Below are 11,469 nucleotides of genomic sequence, written 5' to 3'. Positions count from 1 at the left end.
GAGAAGGACCTGGGAGTCCTGGTGGACACCAAGTTGCCCATGAGGCAGCAGGGCCCTCGTGGCCAAGGAGGCCAATGGGCTCCTGGCTGCATGAGGAGGATGTTGTCAGCAGGGCAGGGAGGGGATCCTGCCCCTCTGCTCAGCTCTGGGGAGGCCAAACCTGGAGCACTGGGGGCAGCTCTGGGCTCCCCAGGACAAGAGGGACGTGGAGCTTCTAGAGAGGGGCCAGCGGAGAGCGAGAAAGGTGATTAAGGGGCTGGAGCACCTGTCATATGAGGAGAGACTGAGTGAGTTGGGCCTGTTTAGCCTGGAGAAGAGAAGGTTGAGAGGGGATCTGATTAATGTGTACAGATGCCTGAGAGCAGAATGCAGGGAGGAAGGGGCCAAACTCTTCTCATTGGTGACCAGTGACAGGACAAGGGGCAATGGGTACAAGTTGAACTCCAGGCAGTTCCATCTCCACGTGAGGAAGAACTTCTTCCCTGTAAGGGTGCCCAAGCCCTGGCACAGGCTGCCCAGGGAGGCTGTGGAGTCTCCTTCTCTGGAGATCTTCCCAACCCGCCTGGATGCCGCCCTGTGCCCCGTGCTCTGGGTGTCCCTGCTGGAGCAGGGGGCTGGACTAGGTGAGCTCTAGGGGTCCCTTCCAACCTCAACCGCTTCTTAAGACCGAAACAAGGTCCTTCTCTGCAGTGGAAAAATCACTGCTCTTTCTGAGCCACAGATCCAGAGTCTAAAGCACCAGAAGCCCAGAGTTAATTTCTTCCAGGAGAAGACATATATGAGGACTGTCCTGCAAAGAGACAGGGAGAAGAGAACTATACAGGAGCCCACGATGAAAGAAGTCATTACCAAAGGTAAGATATTGTCCTTATTCTGGATTACCCTCCACTGGTCACCAAACAGAAGATCTTCCAGTAGGCAATCAGGTATCCTTCTCAGACCCAAATCCTGATGGATTTCATCTACAGACAAGAGCTAAACCCAGAGACCTTGACGCTTTAACAGCTGCATGCATTATAGTAAGTCTGGAAGGAAAGGAGGAGATAGTTTAATTTGCTTGAGTTATAAGAAAGTCCCCTCCGGATTCTGCAGAAAAAGACTTATCTCATGATCATCCTCACCCCACCACTGAGATAAAAGGCTCTAGCAACAGACCATAAGGGCAAGCAGGAATGGACAGGGCAATAACTTCTTACGAGTGTCCAGAAATGTGTTATCCCAGTGTTCACAGGCTGCCTCCCCCATACAAGTACAGCTCCAGGAGGATCATTAGTCCCTCTCGCACTGCAGACAATAAAAGGCTGATAGTCAGTGCTAATGAATTAACACTGGCAGGATGTCAGAGAGATTTAATTATGGCTTAATATGTCTCTTCTCAAGGGATGTCCTGAAAAGCTTTTCCTGAGTAACTAATATAAGTGTTTACTTTGATTTCATACGATTACTTAACATGACTTTGCAAAATGTTTTAGTCATGGACACAGTTCTTTTCCTGCACACTTGCAAACTCCTTCTGTTATCTGTACAACACTATAATGGAACAGCAAATGCTGTGGTTCCTTCTAAAGGAGATTTCTATTAAAAACATATTATTTCACCTGGAAGCACACAGAAAAAGCTCTGCAATCACAATTACTATAACCATAATGTGTGTTTTGATTCATGTATCTACCTGCTGTTTTTCTGTGTATTTCTAAATCATTATCATGGCTGAAGTATTGCAAATAACCTGCTGCACTTAAAACAGCAGGTTTCACCTGCTGTTTCTTCAGCATGCCTGAATTTGCAGTCACAGCCGACTCTAAGTATTATTTGACTTGCTTTGCAGACCAAATTTCTGTTGTTAAAATGAGGGAATAGCTCAAAACACCCCTTTCCATTCTACCAACGTCACCTAGTGAGAGTGTACTGTGCTGGGAAACAGCAAGGTCCATGTACTAAAACATAAAACAGTGTCAGGAAAAGTTACAACCTGGTTCCAAAGAAGCACCCGAACACCTTCCTAATTTTCCTCCTAAACTTTCCTCCTTCCGACGTTCACACTGGATTTGCTTTGTGGTGTTTCAGATGCAAGAGAACTGCTTCAAAATTCATAGTAGGTACCTGCACTCTGAACACTACGCAGGGATGAAGGCAAATGAAAACTAACAAGAGGTAAGATTTCATGGAAATCTCCGTTGTGGTAACATGCTGCATCATTATGTGTGTTGCTCCCCAAAATGTAGGCCAGGTTTCACACAGAGCTCTGCTCTAGGACACTGGAAATTGCACCTAGATAAGGAATCTAGCGCTTCACAGAGATGCAAGCGGGGGAAAAAAATAAAAAGAAAGTAAACACTATGTACAAGTCAGATGCCCTATTAGGGGAAAAGGGAAACCAGAACAAAAGGGAAGCTGGATCAATAGGAGGAAGTCTGTAGAACAAGCACTTCTCTTACTGAAAGCAGTTCTAATGCGCTGCCTGCAGCAACAGCAGACCGTATGAAAACAGAACTCTCAGTCCAGATCTCAAGGCTGGGGCATTTTTGCCAACTTTAGCACCTCTTACTTCCTCGAATTGTTTGCTTTATAAAATAGGTTTCATTAAAGTGCAGCTATGGGTATTTAAGCAGAATTTAGCTGTCTCATGAGCCACTGGGCACCCAGCTCTTCTTTTGCAGCTCCCCACCGCTCTACCTCAAATGTGTTCACAGAGCTGCTGCTCCGTGCAGATAGAGGCTGTGAACAGCAAAGGCAGGAAGAGACACTGTCCTTATTGAGAGCCTATTGTATGAACAAATTCCATTTAAAGAAAAAAAAGAACTTTTAACAAATACTTAGGAAAAGCATAGAGTTGTTTGTGGGACATGAAGAGCCAGAACCCTCTGTGAGAATTGCAAACATCATTTTCAGTGGAAAAAAAAAAAAGCCACTTTTCAGTGTGCCTTGCTGACTAATCCCTGCTTTGGCCAAGTTACTTTTCTGGAGGTTCACTAAGCCTGAAGGATGGGCCAAGCACATTCAGCAGCCTTCGTGCAGGGCGGTGAGAGACGGGAAGACGTGGCCAGTGGTGAGGGGAGCAGAGCTGAGGAGTTACCAGCAAGATGCCCTGTGTAGCTTCAGCAGGACCAAGCTTCTCCACAAGCAGCTCCTTGCATCCAGAAGGAAGGAATCCTTTGCCCCATCCCTTGAGTATTTCCTGCTCAGACACTTTTCATCCTCTTCCATTCACCCGGCATTGGGGTGAGTTGCTGTCTGGAGAGAAAAATCTGCAGAAGACACAAAATAGGGTCAGTGTGCACTGAAATACGGGAATCATGTGGAGGGCGGCATAAGCTACGAGCCCAATCTGCTTTTTAAGCTGAACGGGATCCTGTAAGGCAACCAGCACCAAAACTGGTACAAAGTAAAAGGGGAAAATGGGAGTGGGTGGCCAGTTGCAGGAGAGAGATGCCAGGACCAACCCATCCCCATTTGTGTGGGGGAGACGTGGTTTGGGGTTTGCACAGAAAACAAGCTGTTGCATGATCAAACATGCCCAAAAGAGTGGAACAGTTCTTTCAACTCCTCTCTCTTTTGCTTTTTGAGTCTGAGCATTTGCAAGTTTATTTAAGCACATAAGCACATCAGCAAGACTCAGGAACACTGATTTGCATATCTTTATGCTTTGTATTTCCAGAGGCAAAGCAAAACTAAAATAACAAAAAACAGCATCTGAACCACAAAATGTTTTATAAAAAGATATAAAGTGTCAAGCCAGCTTTGTCAAAGTCCTGGGGAAAGAGCAGTTAAAAGTCTAACACACCATTTGCTTTTTTATTTTTAACCAGGAATAATAAATGTACACAAAAGGATCGAACAGGATTCTTATTCAATCTTAAGCATATGAAGGGGTAGTGAGGCCAGATACACAGGAGGAATGAGGTCAGAAGTATCAAGACTTGTTCTAAACATTTCAGAATGTCAGGCTGAACAGATTCAGCAAACCTTTTAAACCCATCATGAATACGGCTTGATTAATATCAGAGCAAGAATTCACACTACACCTGGCCCACATGACCTAGGCTAAGAAAAAGCCTTTTTTTCTCTCATGTCTAACTCATCTGTGAGTTTCATCTGTGAAATCTATAAGAGGTTCAATGCAAGGGCCTTCTATTTGATTCTGGATGAGTTCATTGAGACAACAGAGTTGTCTTCCAGATTCACTAGGCGGTAACTGCAAACTGTAGCACGACTTCGTAATGCCAGATTTATTTTCAGAAAAGACTCTTAATAAGACTGTAGGGGAGGCAGTAGCATTTGAGATATTAAAAACCAGCCTAGCACCAAGCAACTTCCAAAGTCTAATCCTGTGTCTGCCTTTGGTGGATGCCTTTTGGGAAAATAAACAAAGCAAAACCAACAAAAGAAAAAAAAGATCACAGTATACTGCAATGAAAGTTGCAAATGCTCAGCACCCTGGGGAAGGAAGAAAAAAAAAAAACAAAAAGAAAAAAAGACCTTAAAACTTCCTGACACCATGCACATGTTCGGGATGCGAGTTAAGATCAACAGTTTTAAGGATGAAGACTACATGCAACCCATTACAGTGCTTATAGGAGCAAATTAACCAGGGGCTAACTTTACTCACAAAAGGGCTAGTGTGGCCTCCTCTGGCACATAGGGGACTGCAGATGACTACTGAAGTATTTTTGAAAGGCACACACTCATTTCCTGGTCCTGATCAGGTAATATACACCATCAGTGCAGCACTGTGCATCAGCAGTGCCCTCCCAGCAAAGCCCCTTCTATGGCTCCAGTTAACTCTGTTAATGAATTCTCCCTTCTTCCTCACAACACACACACATCAGTAAAGGTTATTGCAAAGCAACAGGCTCATTTACATACATCACCAAAGGAATCCAGGAATTAGAGCTCATGCAGTGTTTTGAAGGCATAACAAAACAAGGTTGGAAGCTTTCCCAGGATGAAATATGTATCTTATTATTCCCTATATAAAGGTTGCACTTTATATCTTCTTAACTGGCCTAGCTCTGCTTCTTCTGCAAACAATGAAAATTATTCCTTAGGGTTCAAAAAAGCCAATGCTAGCTGCCTTGACAAAGCTTTGCCCTTAAGTGTACCGCAACATGGATTGATTAATTCCCAGCCATATTCAATTCCCTGTCTCCCTGTAAGCACGCGACAGCCACTGCGAAAAAACTGTACACATTTTAAATGTATTTAACCCTGCATCCTTTTCTTCTGTAAAGCAATCAGATTTCATAAACTAAATGCATTCTAATTCAGAGATGCTTGCATTTTCAATATAATAAAAAAGCATCAAACTGAAACAATAATGAATAAAAATAAAATGTGATCTTGTTTGTTTGACACCTTCTTTATTCATTTAGAATTATTGGAAGCCTTACACGCGGAATTAGAGAGCATTTAGTTTTTATATGAAACTTCTTGGCCTAGCAAAGTGAAGGCAGATGTTTATGATATTTAGGCAGGTACTTCCACAACTTCAAAATAGTCATTGGGCAGAATAACATAGCCCTTGCCTGCCAATATGTCTTTTTCTTTCTGAAACTGAACAATTTCTCGCAGTTTTTCTATTTGTCTTTCCTGGCGCCGGCACCGCTGTTGCGCTGTCTTGAGCTTCTTCCGCAGTTTTTCAACTTGTTCCTCCAGTTGCTGAATTCTTTTTCGCTGATGAACTGTATCCTCTACGGTATAGTTGTGATCACAAAAAACAGCAAGATTGCTGGGGGTCTGCAGAGGAGGCATCAATAATCCAATACTCGGATCCACAAATCTTGCATCTATTTGAGATAAATGAAAGGAAGGAGTTGATGGAGATGGCGGCAGTACAGGAGTTGCTGCTGGTGGTGGAGGTGGTGGTGGTGGCGGCGGTGGTGGTGGAGGTGGTGGTAGTGGATCTTCTGGTTGCTCTGCGAACTCTTCAGGCTATCACAACAAAATAAAAGTATACATTCATGTTGATGATGCTCACAAAACAACTCCAGTTATACAGCCCTCCCAGTTATACTGCCCTCCTATAATGTACATGACCAGGACTGAAAGTAGTAAAACAGACTTCAAAGCCTACTTTATCAAAACTAACAAACAGTTCTCGCCTGGCTAATTCCAGACTGACTTTATTCTGAAGGAGCTTCATTTTCGAGGCTCCCTGAGATTTGTGTCCCTGATGTCTTGAACAAAGCAGAAACTGAAGAACTCAGAAGTCTTACAATTTCACTTTTGAAGACTTTGGACAACCATATCCACATTTGGCTGAAAAGCGAGAACACAGGCTGCAGTCATGCAAGATGAGAGTTAGCTGACCTAACAACTAATCATGGCCATCCCGTCCCCTTTCGTCCCTCTATTTTGCTGCTACTTACCACAACGTATTTGAATGTGTCTATCAATTTAACACAAATCCAGCAGGAGTGGAAAATGTGAGGAGGAGGAATAAGAACCGTCTCACTGAGGGGGCTGATGAGCTGGTAGAAGGCAGATATAGCAAGGCCCGCTTCTTAACAAATGAAAGTGATCATCTCGCTGCTTTGAGACTGCAGTATAAGGGTTTGGCTTAACATGACTGGCTGAACCAAAATAAATAAATAAATAAATAAGCAAACAGCTCCCAATGCCAGAAATAGAAGAACTCCCAGCTCTGACATTTACTCTTTCCTGCAACATAGCGAGCTGGTAAGATAACACAAAGCTTCCCCATCACCACTGCAGAAAGCTTCTATAATTTTATTAAATTAATGCAGCTCAGGAAGAGGTGTGATAACACCTGAGTCAGTACTAGAAGGGAGTGGGAAGCAGAACTGAACAGCTTGCAGATGGGATTGAGAAAGGAGAGGTATAATTGGACAGTAGCAAAATGTTAGATGGGCTCAGCTGCATGTGAAGTTGCAGTCAGTATTATACTGCCCTTGACAGATTTGGTGCACTTGCATGGTCCAGGATGACACAGCTCTTTCACCACTTGAGTAGAGGCCACAGGAGAGAATTACATTCCTTTTGCCCAAAAAGAACACTGCTAATTCAAAAACCCTTCTGTTTTCATGATGATTAAAAGAAATAATAACAAMAATTAAAAGCACTCTTCTTACTTGCTAAAAGAAAGCCTAAGAAATTATCGGTGAAAAAGGTACTGAAAGCAACTTTCCAACTACCTGTCTCTAGTCTTATTACTACCCATGTAAGCGTAAGGGCATCCGCAATACGCCTTGCAGAATACGAGCATTTCCCACCCTCTGAAGTATTAAGTTCATAAGATGTGAAGCTCCTGTCAGATGCTGAGGTATCCCTCAGCCTATCAGAGGTACTACACAGACAACCCCACACTTGGTTTGGAGAGCCGGGCTATCGCTCTTGTACAAACTGCAACACCTGACAGACAGTAACTGCAGAGGTAGCTGGCAGCGCACAGGGAGGTTCATACACGGGCAAGTACTACCCATCACTTTCTAGTATAAACCAGCCATCTATCAGCCTTAGTAACCTCTCAGCTATGAGAAGTCTGTGCTCATACTGTGTCTATCTAATTCACACGTAAAGCTTCTGAAAAATCTGACTATATCAACTACCACTCTTAAATCACTCTGCCAGGAAAACTACAAGGCAAAATCATGATCTGCAAGGAGAAATTCATTCTATTTCCAGCTTAGAGAGCATGTGAGAACTTTATAGGGATCTTATTAACTCAGTAGGTAAGGCAGAGCAGATTGCTCGTTTCACTCATGAATTCTACTTCTTACGGACATTAAAAGATTCTCTGTATAAATTGCATTACTATGAAAAAAGCAAGAAGTAATTCAAGTTATACAGTGCAAAAGATATAAAGTTGAAAAGAATTTCAAAATTAGTCTGAATTCAGTTGCAGAAGCCCAGTCATTGCTGCTGATTTAAGGTAGGTGGAATTTCATTAAGATAGGCTGTGAGAGTAGTAAAAAGTAGCATTAAATCCTCAGCTACAATTAAGAGGTGCCCTTTTGTGCATTTGTAGATGAAAAATGAAATGCAGGAACGTGCCTTAGTACTCATTCTGATGCACCTATACACTTTCTGCAGAGAACCTCACACACCAATCCAGCTTTTATACCATTAAGAACTTGGTGATCAGTTTCATAAGCAACCAAGAAAGTGTGTAGTAGAGGCATCAGATAAGTGTAATTAAACAAACAACCAAAAAAAAACCCCCAAAAGACTGTATTTACTGGATATTGTCGGTTCCTCCTTATGAGTCTTGTGCTTATATTTGCTCATCTATTATTAACTGATCTTTATTTTTTTGATAGTTCCTTTTTCATTTCTCCATCTCTTCAATACAAAACAAAATAAAATACTGCTTTCCTCCGTGCACTTCAACCTGCTACATTCTGCCGTTCCCCAGATCTATGCACTTTCTGCGTCACAAGGAGTGGGAAGAGACCATCCACAAGATACCCTTTTACAGAAATCAAGAATCAATCTTCTTAACTCTTCCCTTGCAGCTATTAGGTCAAGAAGAACGAGCTATTAATCCATTCTCCTCTCATTTAGCAGCACAGTGAGGAAAGCAACACATCTGGGGGAATCGTAAGATGTACAGGGACAATAAGAGACTAGTGTGTCCTACAAAGACAATGCAATTCTTAAGACAGAGAAAGTTTCAGCTCACACAGACAAGCACGTGTGGCTACCATGTTGCCCCTGTGTTTACCTGTCATTCCACCTCTGCTAAACCAGTGGTCAGAGTGCTTTACAAAGGATAGATAAATCCCAGAGTTAAGTTATGTCAAGTTTTTAATGATAGCAATAGCCACCAGCCAGCCTAAGAGAATGAAAGGCAGTTTGCAAATGATATTATTGAAGGTTTCATAATACTCTGGACATACCAGAAATACAGCAGAACAACTTAATTATATGACAACAACCTCTTACTTTGTGGCTGTGATGGTTCAGCATAAAGTTTTGGTCAAAATTACGCTGCTGCGATTTAGCTTTTGTGCATACACACACAAGGGCAGGTCAGAGCGTGCTCCAGGGCCACTGCTCTTCCCACAGCACTAGGAACAGCTCCTGAGCTCGTTCAGCTTCCCCAGGTTTCTCCTGCAGGTGCTCCCGAGCGCTCACACTCTGCAGGCAGCATTTACATCCTGCCCCTGCTTCCGACTGCTCCTTTACACCGAACCCTGCAGCACAAACACGAGCAAGAGACTCATGCCTTTGTGCTCCTGTTACAAGGAGCACCTCAGTTTTACCTTTTCACTGGGCTCAGTGTAACAAAATATGGTGGGGACAGCATTCTCCTTGAGAAGCTTGTTGTTGCACTCTCTTTTAAAGCAGTCGGGAGTAAAGTGCTCCGAGCAGATGCTGCTGTACTTGGTCGGCTTGAAGTTTTTCCTCTTCACCGCCGCTTCCCACTTCTTGCAGAGGTCGGGTCTGGTGAGAGGAAACCTGCAGGCGCCAAGTTGCCGTCAGCTCGCCCGGCGCTGGGATGGCGCCGCCGCCCGCTCCCGACAGCCGGCACACACGTCCCCGCACGGCACCCGCTTTCGCCACGCCGCCGGGGCGCCAGGCGCGCGGGCGGCCGTTGGCGGCCGTTGGCGGCCGTTGGCGGCCCCGCCCCCCGCGGCGCGCGCCCCGCCCCGCCGCGCCGCGCCGCGCGCTCACTTGTGGAAGGAGATGGGCTTCTCTTTGTCGTATCGGTTCCGGCAGCGGTAGGCGGAACACGACTGCACCATCCTTCCTTCCTTCCTTCCCTCCTTCCTTCCTTCCTTTCTTCCTTCCGCCGCCGCCGCGGGCCCCGCCGCGGGGAGCTCGCAGGCGCCCCCACCTCACGGGCGGGCGCCCATGCTGCCTGCCCCCCCCGCCCCCACCCCCCGCCGGCGACCCTCGCGGAGGCACGGGAACGGGACGCGGCCTCTCCCAACTCCAAGATGGCGGCGCCAGCTTCAGCGCAACTCTCGCGGTGACGGCGAGCCGCCGGCGCCCATTGGCCGGGCTCGGCGGCGGGGCGGAGCCGCGGTGACGCGATGGCCAATCGGGAGGCTCGGGGGGGCCGCGGCCCGCCCCTTCCTCCACCCACACCGCGGCGGCCCGCACATCTGGGCAGCTGCGGCGGGGCGGGGGGAGGGCAGAGCCGGGCCGGCGCAAGGGGCTTCTTGCCCCGAACCGCAACAAGAGCGACCGAACAGCAAAACAAACAGCCCGCAAATAAGTGAAATGAAATAAAATAAGCCTTTGTGAGGCCACGTTGACATAACACGTAGTTACATTAACGAGATACAGGAAAAAAGGAAAAACTCACCAAAAGTTTATGAGCAAGCTATTAGAAAATAAGTATATCACCACGCCATTAAAAGTCAAGTGTGTTTATTCGAGGGGGCTCCTGTATTTCTCCACCTTGAGCTGTCAGGTGGCAGAGGCCTGTCTCTAGTGACATCTGGTGCAGGATCTACGTATTTTAAAGCTAAACGTGGAAAACGGGGCGGCTATAAGTGCCCTGCAGGACGGGATCGGCCGCCGCAGGTGTTTATGGCACACTCTGCGCAGGCTGGTTGCTCTTCCCAAAGCGCAGACTAGCAAGGGCTCAAAGCGCGCCAGGGACAATGGTCCCAGCACGGTGATGCTCTGTTTGGAGCTGCTTTTTGGTCTGCTACCAGATCCCCAAGCTTCCTGCATACTTACAAATCCCCTTTGTAGTCTGCCTGCCTCCCTCCTGTCTCCTCATGATCCTCGCTACCGTCTTGGCTGGCTCGCTCCAGCAAGACACTAACTCTATTCACAAGATCTCCGATTTAAGCATCTTCCCTGGGTTTTTCTCTTTCTATGGCCAGCAAATCTGCTGGGGAGCAGCAGAGATGGGAAAGCCCTAGCAGGGAAGACGAGAAGGGGCTGAGGAGAAGCGAGGTCCATGGCCAGGTTGGTCAGAGGCACCAATCCTGGTCTCAGCCTGGCATGGAATGGGTGAAACATGAGGGAGGAGACACCAGTGGGTCATATAGTGATGGGGAGAATGGGTGAATGTGCCCTTAGTTGATAGCTGGCATAAACGGCCATGACAAAAGAGCTCTCATCAGCTCTGCCAGGACCATGTCAGTGCCCCCCCAAAGCTGTTTGCTTCCTCTCTTTTAGTACAGTGAGCGGGAAATAGTTTCCTCATCCCACAAGAATTTCAATAGTCAGACGGTTGTCTTGGATAATGATGGACAATAATAATGACGCAAACTGAAAAATAAAATAATATTAAAAAACAGCAGAAGTTGCAGATCTCAAGAATGCTGCCAAAGACATTTCTGACATCCAAAACCAGCTTGTCCGGGTGTTTTATGGGAAAAAAAAAAAAAAGGAAAGAAAAAAAAAAGGAAAAAAAGAAAAAAGAAAAAGAAAAGCAAGGAGGGGGTTGGAGCCCGCGCCTCGCTGCGGGCCGGCTTGCCGACAGGCAGCGCCTTCCCTGCCGCCGTGCACCGGCGGTACGGGGGTCCCCGCGCGGGCCGGGCCGGG

General features: G+C 46.1%; 1 protein-coding gene across 1 annotated transcript; it reads right to left on the bottom strand.

Annotated features, from left to right (window-relative positions):
- Positions 1–3,767: 3,767 nt before the first annotated feature.
- On the bottom strand, positions 3,768–9,729 carry THAP1 (THAP domain containing 1). The gene is made up of 3 exons (XM_026049973.1): positions 9,637–9,729; positions 9,225–9,420; positions 3,768–5,931 (listed from the first exon to the last, which is right to left on the bottom strand). Exons 1-3 carry the CDS (start codon positions 9,705–9,707, stop codon positions 5,467–5,469), a joined length of 732 nt encoding a protein of 243 aa, XP_025905758.1. The 5' UTR covers positions 9,708–9,729; the 3' UTR covers positions 3,768–5,466.
- Between the last annotated feature and the right edge of the window lie 1,740 nt (positions 9,730–11,469).

The sequence above is a fragment of the Nothoprocta perdicaria genome, unplaced genomic scaffold, assembly GCF_003342845.1.
Source record: "Nothoprocta perdicaria isolate Ctin4 unplaced genomic scaffold, notPer1 scaffold_63, whole genome shotgun sequence".
In the NCBI taxonomy this organism is placed as follows: domain Eukaryota; kingdom Metazoa; phylum Chordata; class Aves; order Tinamiformes; family Tinamidae; genus Nothoprocta; species Nothoprocta perdicaria.
The sequence above is the reverse complement of the archived record's forward strand: the minus strand, read 5'-3'. Positions and strand labels throughout refer to the sequence as shown.

Excerpts from the sequence above, each read along its gene's own strand:
- THAP1 (XM_026049973.1), bottom strand. The coding sequence starts at position 9,707 with ATGGTGCAGTCGTGTTCCGCCTACCGCTGCCGGAACCGATACGACAAA. Across the intron at positions 9,421-9,636 it reads AAGCCCATCTCCTTCCACAA|GTTTCCTCTCACCAGACCCG; the intron begins GTGAGCGCGCGG and ends TGGCGCCTGCAG. Across the intron at positions 5,932-9,224 it reads ACACTGAGCCCAGTGAAAAG|CCTGAAGAGTTCGCAGAGCA; the intron begins GTAAAACTGAGG and ends TTGTTGTGATAG.